The 14,247-nt window shown below is 33.8% G+C and overlaps 1 protein-coding gene across 3 annotated transcripts in view; it reads right to left on the bottom strand.

The window, feature by feature from the left end:
- Positions 1-14,247, bottom strand: part of utrn (utrophin) — a 513,264-nt gene that overhangs the window by 360,029 nt on the left and 138,988 nt on the right. For all 3 annotated transcript variants that reach the window (XM_039747516.1, XM_039747517.1, XM_039747518.1), the window contains 10 exons: positions 13,752-13,902; positions 12,190-12,309; positions 9,727-9,828; positions 7,703-7,810; positions 7,228-7,407; positions 6,971-7,125; positions 6,077-6,200; positions 5,893-5,980; positions 3,863-4,104; positions 1,252-1,429 (listed from right to left, as the gene is read on the bottom strand). In XM_039747516.1, the coding sequence (XP_039603450.1) occupies positions 1,252-1,429; positions 3,863-4,104; positions 5,893-5,980; positions 6,077-6,200; positions 6,971-7,125; positions 7,228-7,407; positions 7,703-7,810; positions 9,727-9,828; positions 12,190-12,309; positions 13,752-13,902 (1,448 nt within the window). The remainder of the gene's footprint in view (positions 1-1,251; positions 1,430-3,862; positions 4,105-5,892; positions 5,981-6,076; positions 6,201-6,970; positions 7,126-7,227; positions 7,408-7,702; positions 7,811-9,726; positions 9,829-12,189; positions 12,310-13,751; positions 13,903-14,247) is intronic.

The raw sequence follows: 14,247 nt of genomic DNA, 5'->3' as shown, positions 1-14,247 counted from the left end.
TGTGATGGTATTTCTGTGAGCTTTATAAAGTTTGATGCAGTTATTCTTAGCTATTTTTTTGGTTTGTTTTTAATAACTTTTTTTAATATCTCTGATAGTAGGAAGGAGTTTTGCATGCCAATGGTCAGTTACTGCCCACCTTAAGCTGGTCAGTCCAAAGATGAAAAGGTGCCGAGTCGTCGCAGTCTTCCTGCTTCATTATCAAACTACATACTTACCACCTGCACATATCACAGAGGTGTCTTTGATTTTGATACCTTTCATAAATAGTAAGGCTTACCTGGATTGTAGCTGCACCTATCATCCATAAAAATATAGGCTACACATACATAAATATTAACAGAACAACAGTTCAACACCTACAGTATAGAAGCATTTGGCAGACTCTAAAATGCAAACACTACAGACTTGTTACACATATACCAAAATGAGATGGAAGTACATCCATGATTCCATCTATAATATAGCCATGGATCTCTTTTTTGAGAGAGAACTTGAAATGAGATTGCAGTCCTTTGCAGTGTGTAATTGTTTAGTAAAAACAGTGCACTCGGGGAAGGGTGTTGGTGCATGCAGTAGCATGGTCAACTAAACTTGGCATAAAACCTGTTTACTCTACAAATATATCTGAACACATAACAAACGTATTTCATATTAACCATAATACCCAGGAAGAAATGGCAGCAAACCACAGAGGAGGGCAATTAAAATGGGAATCAAAAATAGCAAGCGGAAAAGTGATATGGGAGTAAAAACTGAGACCACAGAGAGCATAATCGTTTGCTGTTATTTATTTTTTTATTTTTTGAGTTGTACCAACTGTAACAATGTATGGCTTTGCAGGTGCCAAACAAGTGTTTTCTGTGATGGACTGGCAGGTTTACATGATGCACCTGACGTCATCATAATCGGCTCATGATTTCTTTGACCACAGGGGTTTAAAACATATTGGTTCAATAAATAAATAAAATGGGGGGCAATTGTAGGATTGTGATGTCACAAAATCCTGAGGTAAAAAAAAAAAACTTGAAAAAAGTATACAATTACAGATTTCCAAGGAACACTTGCCCTTGCAGGAAAATCCAATGCAACAGTAATCATAGTCCCTGGATAATAAACAACAGAGACCCTACGATCTTCTGAATTTTTTACCATGTAAATTTCTAAGTTTAAAGAGGAATATTTCTCTCTCACACTTTTTGAAATTAGGATGTGTTAAGTATTTCACAGTGACAAGATAGCATTTAGTACCTGAATTAAGTTGCTGTTGCTTGTTTTGACCCAAATTGAGAATCTCCTTATAGTTAGTAATAAAGGCACCAAGATCCTTTTGAGCGAAATGAATGGAATGTACTCCCGCAAGTTCATCTGCCTCAGCCTGCAGCTCCTCTATTCTTGGTTTCAATGTCAGCAGCTGCTTCACATGAGACTAGCAGTACAAAAAAAAGGAAAGCTTAAACAAAATTGAGCAACAGTAATTATATGTAATAAAATGATGGCTTAACAAATAAGACAAATTAAAATGATTAAACAAATGAATAGACTAGATACAGTATATTATTAAAGAACAAAGTGAATTAGCACACTAGCGTTGAGCATTAGCATATTTGGTACAAAAGAATAACTTGCAGCTTATTAAATGCTAAAATAAAACTGAAGTGTAGACAAAACAACTTTAAACAAAAATGTAATATCATGCAGAATTTAAACAGTTGATAAAACATATACTATATGTAAAATCACATCTGAAATGGTGTAGCAGCCAGCTACAGGTCCATGCCTCATATCTGCCTATACATTAAAAGTGTAAATAAACTGACAACACTTTAAGCAGGTGAAGAAAAAAAAAAATCAGGCTGCATTTATGAAAGGAATCCATTAATAATAGCTTGTAGTCAACTGTTTAAGAAAAACATGTACTGTAAATCAGGTACAATAAACGTTAACCCATATTCACACTTAACATTGCAATTTGGGTTTAAGTTGTTTCTCCGAAAACAATAATTTGTATATCTGTGTACTATATAAAGTGCCTAGGACATTTAATTTACTCAGAACTACAGAGTAAAGAATACCGGAAGTCTTTCAACTTGATTTCAGATTCCTTATTAATAACAAGTTTTAAAAAAAAAAAAAAACATTCTAACATATGTCTTGCTTCCAGATTTTTGATAACCAATGTATACATAGCTTAATAATTTTCAAATATGTAATGTTAACATCAGTGAGTAATTCAAAATGTACACTTAGACTTCATGTGCTTTCCTTTTACATCTCAAAACACTTTTCATTAACTTAACCTGCAATTCCAAACTGTGCGAGTTTGATTGCGGGTGTGCATATGAGGGTCCTGGTATAAACTCAGTACAGAACTGGTTACATCTTTGCTATACTGACTCATTCATTCATTCATACATTCATTCATACAGTGCATCCGGAAAGTATTCACAGCGCATCACTTTTTCCACATTTTGTTATGTTACAGCCTTATTCCAAAATGGTTTAAATTCATTTTTTTCCTTAGAATTCTACACACAACACCCTATAATGACAACGTGAAAAAAGTTTACTTGAGGTTTTTGCCAATTTATTAAAAATAAAAAAATTGAGAAAGCACATGCTCAATATGTTTTGGCACTTGCAGTCTAGTGCGGCTGACTGGAATGTGCTTGCTCGTTTCATTATTATTTAAATTTTTAATGGGATTGTACACATAGTATTTTACTAATAAATAAACAGCTGAGAATTTAAATGAAATAGGGGAAAAGAAAAAGTAAAAATTTCAGTGGCATGGGAAAGTTTTTGGGGAGAAGGTCACTGAATTGATAGTCATTTTAATAGGTCTCTAGGGAACTGGAAGCCTACTGCAATCACCACATTTATACTCTAGCATGACTTTAGTTCTCAAACTGTCTGCATCTGAAATCAATTGACAAGACATACCATCAAAACAAAAAGGACAAAATCTTTTTCATTTGTGACAAGACGTAATTGAAGAATTCATACAGAAGGTGAATGTAAGAACTATTAAAGAGATAAAAGAAATGAAGAATAAGGGCTGACATAGGCTTTGTACCTACCTATACCATGTGAGGGAAATGTAGTAAAATGAACATTGCAGCAGAAAGTAGACGGAAGGTAGGAGACAAGAACACTAAAGAGATGGATGGCATCAAGGAATAGCCAAGAGACAGACCAACATGTAGCAATAAACAGAAGTGTGGAGAGTAGCAATAAGACAACCTATACGCTAATGAGGAACGGGAAGGTAGAAGATGAAGAATGTCCCACATGGGAACCTGGACGGGTTGATTTAATGGACTCAATCAGAGCTCTAACTCAAAAACAATTTTCTATTAACATTAATAAATCAACCAATCACAGTCTAAAACATTTTTTTTGTCATCATACATGGAACGACTGCCATTTGTTTTCTTTGTTAATATCTTTACAAAGGCAATAATAACCTCTGTTCTGCACCATCACAATGTGCTTTCTTTGATAATGGATAGTATATTTAGTTTTTTTGACTAACATATGCATTTTACTTGAATGTACAATAGCAAAAAGTTGATTATCACGTTGTTAATCTACTGCAACTGTGCATTAAAATAATATTCAGAATAAGGTTTCAAAAGGCATAGCTAGGGAAAGCTACCCTACAATTAGATGACACTATTATTGAACACTTTGTCAAAGATACAGGCTTCTAAATATGACAGACCTAATAATAGGTTGCATATAATTTTATGAACACAGTTTAGAAAGTGTTTAATCAAATGGTCCATTTTATGTTCACAAAAAATAGTTTAGAGAAACATCATGAATTACATAGTTATTTATTACATTACTTTACACCAACCTCATAAGATTCTTTCAGATTGCGAGAAGACAATTCTCTCAATCCCTGGGTAGAAGCACTATTCAACCATTCCTGTTTTTCCTTCACAACATACTCCAGCTTTTTCAGTTCACTATAAAATGTATTAATTTTCTCTTGATGCTGAATCTTTTCCCTACAATCTTGTACTTGTTTTCCAATATCCTTCCATTCCACTGAAATGTGTTCTAGAGTATTTCTGACTTCCTCCCCAGGAATGGCTTCTGTATTAATCAAGAGTTGATAGAAACTATTAGTAAGCAATCCAAGATTAATTTAGAATTCTGAGCAATCATCATTAAAACATTTACAGTACACCATAATGAGTTTGCAAAAAATAACTTGCATTACCCCCCCCCAAAAAAAGTGTGCTAAAAATGTAATATATTAATTAATCACAGAACAAAAGCTTTATTTACTACAGTGAAGATATACTGTACCAAAATACAAGATAACAGGTGTTGCATAAGCATAAAAACAAACATTTTTATTGGGAAGATAAAAAAAGTTTAAAATGTTATATCTGCAAAAGAAAAACGCTACATTTTCTAACACTTAGAATGTTACTTATTTCTTACATTATTTCCCCATATTCATCTGTGGCATTCAAATATTAGTATACTCATTGGTTTACTCTTATCAAGAAACCAAGTTTGTAGTACCACAGCACATTCTACAACATTATAAATTCTAGGCTTTCTCAGTGACGGTGTTCCTTAATGCAGTGAAACCATGCACTTTTGCTGTCCACTGGAGAAAGTAGGGCAGCACGATAAACTAGTTTCACAATGAAAACGCAATTTGACGTAAACCAATTTTCAAACTGCAAGAGTCATGATTATAATTGGCTTATACCGTCATAAAGAATTTCCGCACTATGTGCCCAATCTGTAAATGTTTTTTCTTTTCTAAAGAGCCAACTATAAAATATAAACTTAATCCTCATTCTTCCAAGAGGGTTGAGGGCATATTTCACCAACCAACCCAGCCAGGTAAAACAATTTTCTGTACAATCACACAAAAATATTGTATGCAATATGATACAGTGAATAGCACTGTGTTTCATTCCATAATCATAATTAATAAGTGTTTTAATAAATTAAAAGTAAAAATGTACAAAAAATATATTTAATAAGAGTGTCCAAAAAATCTAACTAAAATCTAGTTTGTTGCACAGTGGTGAGCATTGCTATTTACCACTAGTGGCAAAACATTTTGCACACTGCCAATAACAAAGTCAGCATGTGCGTGTGCCTCAACTGGTGAGCCCTCTTGACTATAGCCTAATAGTCTCGTGTCCATGTATCGCATTAACTCATTCCATGAGACAAGAAGACATTCATTGAGTAAAAACTTTGCTTTATCAATGTACCATGTGCCCATGCAATGCTGTAAGTTTTAATAGCAACTATACAAGAATTTAGCATGCAACAAGAAAACACATAATTCTGAAAAACAACAAGTTGGGGAGCATAAACTGGTACAGTGCGTTGCCGCACCCACTACATGTCGAAACAGCTCGGGATCACAGTTGGCAATCCCCCAGGCAGACACACAGTCCAGTCCTACCCTCCGGAAATGACCCTCTATCTCCCAAAGCCAGGTGTTATGTGGGTGACCCCTTGGCCTGGTCTAGCCACTCGGGTCCCCAACAATGAGGATCTTATGAGCCGGATCACCCTCAGGGAAACATGCCACATGGCTGTAATGCCATAACTGAAGCCCACTCACAATGCAGATAATGTGCCTCATTCGGGACTCCGTGAACAACCGCTCATTCGACACAAAGTCAAACCAACAGTACCCAAGGATTTTCCAGAGAGACACAGTACCAAAGGAGTCCAGTCTTCGTCTCAGGTCACTGGATAGTGTCCATGTCTCACAACCATATAGTAAGACAGGAAGCACTCTAAAGACTCTCAACAAGGTCAACACACTCTCCACAAGCAGACACACTGCTGATGGCTGATACTGAAAAATTACACTATATGTTAATGTTATGTGAGAATGACCTTTCTCCATTTGTTCCAAGAGGCTCTGTAGAGTCTCCAAAGTATCATTAACCATCTGCTCTCTCTCAGCAAGACCAGCTCCAACAGTCTAAAAAAAAATAAATACATACATTATATACAGCTATATATTAAAATGGGTTAAAGAAAACTAAAAACATAAAAATTTTCCAGAATTTTGACTCACCTTTATTGCTTCTTTAATATTTTTCACATCTACATTTTTTGAGTAATTTTCAAAGTTTAATGAACGAAGAGAGGCTTTTGACCTCAAAATCCAATCCATAACTTCAGCACATTCTCTGTCAATTCTAAATAAAGCATAAGCAAATTGTTTAAAAACCACATCTACTTTCTGTGCTCAAACTGCTTGACTATACTACTAAAGTAATTCATTGAGGTCACAGAAAAAACTGAAAAAAATGATAAATTTGTAAATATCTATTCATCCCAACAGTCTTGCATGACTCAAAACTTAACAGGCCTCACATGAAAATGATCCCTACCATATTCGCATACACATCACATCATTTTAACATTGAGAAATACCATAGAATTTGTGCGTTGAGGATATTTAAAGATTTAAAGACAATTCAGTACTTTAAAGGCAAAACCCACATAAAAAGAGAGACTGTCTGTCCATAAAAATACTGATGGGGGTCAAAGTTAAAAACTGACTCCCTCTAGCTGCCAGGCAGTATGCTAACTACTACACCATTCTGATTGATAGCAGTGATATAATAAATTAGCACAGCATGATTTGCATTGCTTAAAGACTGGTGCAACTCTGCAGCATTCAAGTTTAAATGATAATGATATTCAACTATCAACTATTAAAGGAACAGGACCCTGGCATACATTAGATCTATTATACAACACAAGAGCAGCATAATTATTTATTTTTACTTTTTTTTTAATTTCACACAGTTTCAAGTGGCACACTAATACATTCCATGGCTGTGACGAAATAACTTCAACTTGAAAAATGTATCCTTTAATATTGCTGAGGGTGCTTACATACAAAGTCTTTTATATGAGGTATAAACAAAAAAAAACTAATTTGAATTCAATTGTTTCTTACATTTTTTTCACATCCAAATCTATATATATTTGACGTTTCTTAGGAGGTGGTGGTGGTGGTAATTCTTGGGTAGATTTTTTCTCCTGTACAGAAACTGCTTCAACAATTGTTTCTTGAACTTGTGATACCCCAGAGTCTGTCAGAAGATCTGTCATCTTAAACCAGTAAAATACAATTTTAAAAAATAATAATAATTTTATACGACATACTAAAATTGCACAACCTGCGCATTGCAGTTTTCATGTAGTAACTAGTACCTGGTTTGAAAAGTCTTCAAGTTTTTGTACTAGGTTGTCCCACCTTTGTGACATTTCTTCCATTTCTCTATGCAGTGACTGAGAAAACTTTCCACTGTTTAGCAGCTGTGAAACATCCTGTCCAGCGTCACCTAGTTGGTCAAGTGTTTTTCGTTTCATTTCCATATCTTCCTTTAAATTCTATTAGGAGAAAGTTAAGGATTAAGGAGAATCAATCCAAGTATTAACATTCTTTCACTTTTTATTGTTTGCACTGTCTGAAATAGTTATACACAAAAGAATTATACCATTCTTATTCCTATATGTCTATACTAAAAGGCATATTCAATGAATTTTAATGAATCTGCAATATCACAAAAATAACTGTTTATAATCTAAGAATTTATTTTCACTGAACAATTATTAATTATTGGTGCTGGACAAACTGCTATGAGCTACTAATAAGAAATATTAATGATTTTAACTGAAATCTTACTGCTAATTTTTGCACTGTTACAATTGTTTCATTTGGATCTTTGAAATTGCTGGTCTGGATGTTGCTTAGAGTTTTCTCCTTCTCTGAAAGCCATGCCCTGAATAAACACTAGAAGAAAAAAAAAAGGTTAATGTCTTAAAATGCCCATTTATTAAAGATCAACACCAAACTATGCAATAAAATAGCAAGATTGCATTCCCTCCAGATACAGAGGGTACTATTTAATATCTTTGCTCAATTTAACAATTACAGTTGCTCACTAACAACATTGTTGTATTTGAAAAAATACCTATTAATGACATGAAATATCACAAGAGTATAACTCAGTTCAGTATAACTATAAATTTAGAATTTTTAATTTGTCAAGGACCTGTGCTTCAGGATCATCTTCAGGACTCCAACAAGGTAGGGGAAACCACTCTGAGTAGAGAAGGGAACACTGCTACTAACCCATCTCATTTTCCATACGCAGCTCAGAAGCTCACTAGCCAGATGACGAGTTTCCTGCTTGTACCATGAAACCACAATCCTTCTGGGACAACAATATATTAGCCTCCCACCCACCTGAAGCCAGTGATCCTTGAGGGACTGAGTGACTCATTAATCAAACAACTTTTAATTTTGCATCAATCAATGCCAAATGTTTTGCACCCACATGTGCACTTTATTTTTACTTTCTGGTGCCATCCACCATTAAACAGTATCCTGGACCTTTGCTGACTAAACAATCTGTTCTGTCTGAAACTTGCATAAACTGATTGGAACATGAACTAATACATGGTACATCTATATTTCCAACAATAAAGTGCTTCAGGTAGAACACTAGGGACAAACCTAGTATGTGCCCACAAAAAAAGGAAACAAAAAGAGTATTCATAAGGTTAAAAAAACAATTATGGGCTAAGGACTCTAAAATTACAGGTGTAAAACATTGAAATTTACAAATGATGTAAAAAATGCAAACAAAAAAAAATTACATGTTATAATATGTATATTTATAAGTAAATGTAATCTTTTTTTCAGTTAAAGGTGACAAGAGCCAAAACTAATCCTACAGAATCTGATACAAACATTAATGCCCAAGCATTAACAAACCTAACTTGAACAAAGTGCCAGGCCATCATCTTCCAAATTCATGTAAAATCCTCACCCCAGGATAATTTAAAGCTAATAGTTACTCCTAGCGTGCATGTCTCATGAATGTGGGTGGGAAACAGAATACAAATGTTATTAGGTCAGATTTGAACCAACTATACCAACTGTGAAGCAACAATGGTAACCATTTTGTATCACTATGCCAGCCTCAAGCAGCCAGATTTAAAGATTAAATAAAGTCTGAATAAAGTAAACCTATAATTAAAAATTTCTCCTTCAATCAGAAGAGCTAAAATAAGCTGATCTACCGTCAAGGTACAAGGACTGAGGTGTGACAAATAGATTATCTGTTATTGTTATACTGTATAAGACCAAAAATACCTGTTGATCCCTGGTTTGTATAATGTGCATGATATGCATTATTAACAAAGTATAGAGGAAGAGTTCCCTTGGTAATCCAACAAACCAGCATGTATACAACAGGAGAAACATTCTCATTGCACAAATGTGAAAGTTGTTTCATGAGAAGGTTGCAATGGTGCTGCTTCAAACGGTTGTTCTATCAACTATAAAATGATGTTACACTGTTGACAGAAATATGCCAATCCTAGACGTTTGTAAGGGTTGAATCTGTAAGACTGGCATATTAATCTATTTCTCAAAGGATTGATCTAGAAACCACCAAACAACCAGAATGCTAAGTAAATGCTCTAACATGAGAGAAAATAAAATACCCTTTTTAAATCGGTTTAATCGTTAAATTTAAATAATTGTTAAAAATAAACATGTTATTATGTAACAGATTCTAGTTCTATATTCTTGAACATATAGTAAACCTTAAAAAGAATTAGATATTTTAAATGACTTTAGTCAAAAATTAATACATCCGGCAAAGCAAAAAATTTAGAATGCAGCCTTTTAAAAATTACCTGGTCTTCAATAAATTGCTGCCATACTAAAAGAATGTCTTGAAGTTTGCGCCACCTCTCCTCTGTCCAGCGACAAACAGCTGCCCAGCGCTCACCCAGAGACTAGAAGATAAACAATTACATATAGTACATTACACATATTAAGCAGAGACAATAAAATTTAAATAATTTTGTTTTAAAACTTAATTTGTGATTAAATAAACTTTCTAATCAAACGGTTTATTGTCAAGTTGTTTCCAGAGCTCATTACAGTATCTGCTAATACAATGGTATAAAAGGTGTGTTTCAGTTGCAGTACGTATTTATTTACTCTCTTATCTAACTAGCCTCCTTTAGCTGCATAATGTTAAAGCAATAAAGTAAGTATCCACTTGCATACATTATTTAATGTAAAATATCAGTGCCTAAGTCAAAGCTGGATCAAAATAATTCCACACAACAACCAATTACTTCAAAATTTGGGTGTAGTTAATAGGTTTTTCTCATGCTAAAGAATCCTTATTATTTGCATAAAAAGTGTCTCCTCGACAAAGAACATCAATTCAACCAATTTGTTTTTAATGTTAAATATAAAATAAACACGTTCCAATGCAATCTGAAACTAGTTAAGTGATTTCTTCAAAATGATGCAGAGAAAAACACTGGAAACCTTTATATTTATGCAGTGGAGTTTCGAGTTCAGTGATATCCACAATCCAAGAATGTGGTACATAAGCAGGACTTGTCTAAACATTAACAATTTAGATTTATTTAACACCGTTCCCAGTTAACTAACCAGTTTTTCCAAATGTATAAACTGTTTTAATTTACCCTTTTATCCTGAGCTAGCAGCTACTACTGATGCAAACCAAAGATGAACAACATGATGGGAAAGAATATCACAGAAGTACAGGTTTACTGTATTTTATTTTCAGTGAACTTACTGAATCATGTGTCCTATTGCATTTTCCAAAAAATGATTTATCATTGATAAAGATATGGAAAAAACATAGGAAACACTCAGAACTGTGGTCCTTGAAGAAAGATGGTTCATGAATTTCTCACGAAAAACAGCTCCCCAGGTCTCTCTGCCGAGGGTTCCACCACCTTTGTCATGCACTAACAGGGTATATGAATGTCTTTTGAAACGATAACAGTCTGTCTGTGCAATGTGCTTCACTGTTACTGGATCCGAAGACCAATAATATGGAGTATGAAGCTTGTACCTCCAATTCTTTGGTTGTGTATGACTTTCTGCTGTGTTTAGGGTGTATGACTTGTGAATGTGATTAAAATGATGAGTCGACTATGCAGTGTGCTTTATTTTAAGCAGGAGTTGGTGGGGTTCTTCACCTGTTAGCAAAGCTGTGTGCCTGCACTGTTTTTTTCCTGTCATGAGGGCATGTGGCTACATCGCCACTTTCCTTGAGAAGGATCCAAAGCCCAGTTACATAGGTGAGGTAGCCCATTCCTCCAATTCTTGTTTCGTGGTTGCACACATTGCATCAAGACCAAGCTCAGGGTTTAAGGCCCATGTGGTTTGCAAGTTTTTGCATGATAGGCAACCTTAAGCATTTTATATTTAAAGAGTACAAACAAATGTAATTCAACATCTTTAATTTAGATTTTTTTTTTCCTATTCACCTCAAAAGCAAACTCTTGCCTCCTCTAGCCAACACCTAAATATTCCTTTCATTGCCTTCTAACACATAATACACCACAGCCAAATCCTTTCTGTCAATTGCTTTTCTCCTGCTAATAATTTTTTTTGTTTAATTGTTTAGCTACGTTATTCTGTTTTATATCTTGGAAAGAGGTTCACCATTTTTCTTTATTTTTTGTAATTCTGGTGTGTATTTGAGCGAGGTTGTTTTTGTTTGTAATAATATTTACATATTTCGTTTCTGTAATAAGCTAAAGTTGTCTCTTGGGACAGATAAAGTACTCTCTATCAAAGTCACTAATTATTGCAATTATCTACAGTTAGACATAATGTTGTCACAATACTACAATTTCAAAATCTGATAATCGCACTAAGTACTGAAATTCAATACCATTTTAATTACCCAACAGAGTATATAATTTAACACAACAAAAATGGATTTAAATAAATTGCAATTCTGCATGCAGGAAACAAATAGAAATTCTAGTCATTAAATGCAAATAATTCAAGTAGTGCAAACTCTGTCAAAAGGTTAAGATTAAGATGAGTAAACAATAAAAAGTAGTGTAAATCTGGTCAACAGTTTTTCTTAAAGTGATTAAAACAAATACTGTTTAAAAAGTTGATCACAAAAAAATACCAAATTAGTGAAACAAATTGAAAATATTTTTAATGACATATAAAGATGCTGTATAAGTTTTACTCAACAAATTTCATAAACAATAATGTTTAATGTGAAAGTTACAAAATATCTTTTTTTTTTTTTTAAATATGACCAATGTCCAACTAATAGGCATAAAAAAAATAGATATATATCATACCTGTAGCTGCTCCTCCAGTGCGGCAGTAGCACTTTCTCCATTATTCTCATCCACCACAACTACCATGTGGGTCAAAGAATTTACTCTCACTTGTTCGATTTCCAGATCATTCTGAAGCACCTGCCATTGTTTAAATAGAATAGACTGTGTAACTATTAAGTACAAAAATTTAACATGTCACATTCACTCAAACAATTAGACATTCCCCACTTTTGTTCCAAAAATAAGGACATTTGTTTCTCCCAAAGCCCGATCATTTATTGCTTAACACCTTTGATCCACTACACAGCATGCAGTATTTAATGGCAACTAAACAAAGTTAAAGCTGCAACTTTCATATAAAATTATATAAACTTTAAAAATTTTTGTTTATATAGCGCCTTTCCCATGCTCAGGGCACTTAGACTACGTGCTAGACTACATACATTTGCATTTTAAACTATAGCTAAATGTTGCAAAACTTTTGATAGCGTTTTAAAATAGGCAAGCAAAAAAACAATGAAAAACCTACTAACCACTGTCATTAACCTTTTAAACATTTCTATAACTACACATCAGCATCCAAACTTGTGGCATAACTCCCATGAACTGAAGTGGGGAAAAATGCGCCTGGGATTGTTGAGACTATTTTTATGATTTACTCAACCAATATCATCAAAATGTACAACATACAGTACATACTGAATAAAATAAAAAATGAACATGATTCATTATGTCTTGATCCAAGACAAAGTAAGATCAGTCACCAACTATATAATTGTCTCAACAAACCTAAAATGTTGCAATTTTACTTAAGCAAAGGTTCACATGATGAAACATTTATTTACCTATTACTTATTATATCTCATAAGAAACATCTTCTAAATATTATGGAGCTTGTTTAAAGTAAAGATTTAAGGCCATCAGGTAAAACTTAAAGAACTACAACAAAGATTCAGCAAACAGCACTAGATGTTACTGTCAAACTATATGGTCAATAATGTATTGACACTCAGTGACTGACATTTTGAGAATTACACGGTTAAGCTGCAAAATATTACTGCTATATGTGTTATTTTTATTTACATTTCAAACTAAGCATTTTAAATTGTTTATGGATTTTACACAATAGTGGGTATTGTTTGATATGTCAATGAAGTATATCCATTTGGTAAGCTGGATTGACGCAGACAAATTGTGTCACATTTCTCTATGAAAATTTAAATGTATTTCCACCACTCCTGACATGTAATAAACAACTCTCTAAACTGATGTGACTGCATTGCAGAAGGCAAGAAAACAAATAAAGATGCTCAAATAAATCTGGTGCACGGTCAGAATCATATCAATTTGACAGCTTGTTTGAACACTAAATGTTCAGGAATGGAATCCAGGAATATTGAGGATTTACTGAAAAATAAATAAATAAATAATTTTTTTTTTTTCCTAATGTCCATACATTTCACAGAGAATGTTAGTTAGTACAATGACATTAGCAAAACACATCTGTACAAAAGCTGAGCGAAGTGCCAAGTCTTGTGGTAATCCCAGAACACTATAAAAGTACACAAATGAAGACTAACCTTATGCAACTCGATCTGCTTTTGATAGGATTCCATATCTTCAGCCATAGGTTCTGACTCCATTTTGTGAATACGGGCTTCAGTTTCTGTCAACCAATCAGACAACTGCTGCAGTTGTTGTTGTTGTAACTCCATTAGAACTTCATGTAAACTGCAATATTACAAAAATAGCTTTATTAAAGAGAAAAAGTAAGAAATATTTAATCTAGGTTGAAAGAAAAAATAGACCTTAGAAGACAGCAATTTTAAAAAAGAAAGGAAGGCAGCACAGTGAAATTTAATACAGGCAGTCCCTGGGTTACGTACGAGATAGGGGCTGTAGGTTTGTTCTTAAGTTGAATTTGTAGTCGGAACAGGTACATTATTTTAATAAATGCTATTTGGACTGATTGTAACCAAGTGCTCTGCCAATGAATGAATGAGTTTCACCTCTCTCTGACCTTCGTATTATTTCTACTTTATTTTCCATGGTGATGGTTTTTCTCTTCTTTACTGT

The sequence above is a fragment of the Polypterus senegalus genome, chromosome 3 (genome assembly GCF_016835505.1).
Source record: "Polypterus senegalus isolate Bchr_013 chromosome 3, ASM1683550v1, whole genome shotgun sequence".
Classification (NCBI taxonomy): domain Eukaryota; kingdom Metazoa; phylum Chordata; class Cladistia; order Polypteriformes; family Polypteridae; genus Polypterus; species Polypterus senegalus.
Note: the sequence above shows the minus strand (reverse complement) of the source record. Positions and strands in the feature narration are given on the sequence as shown.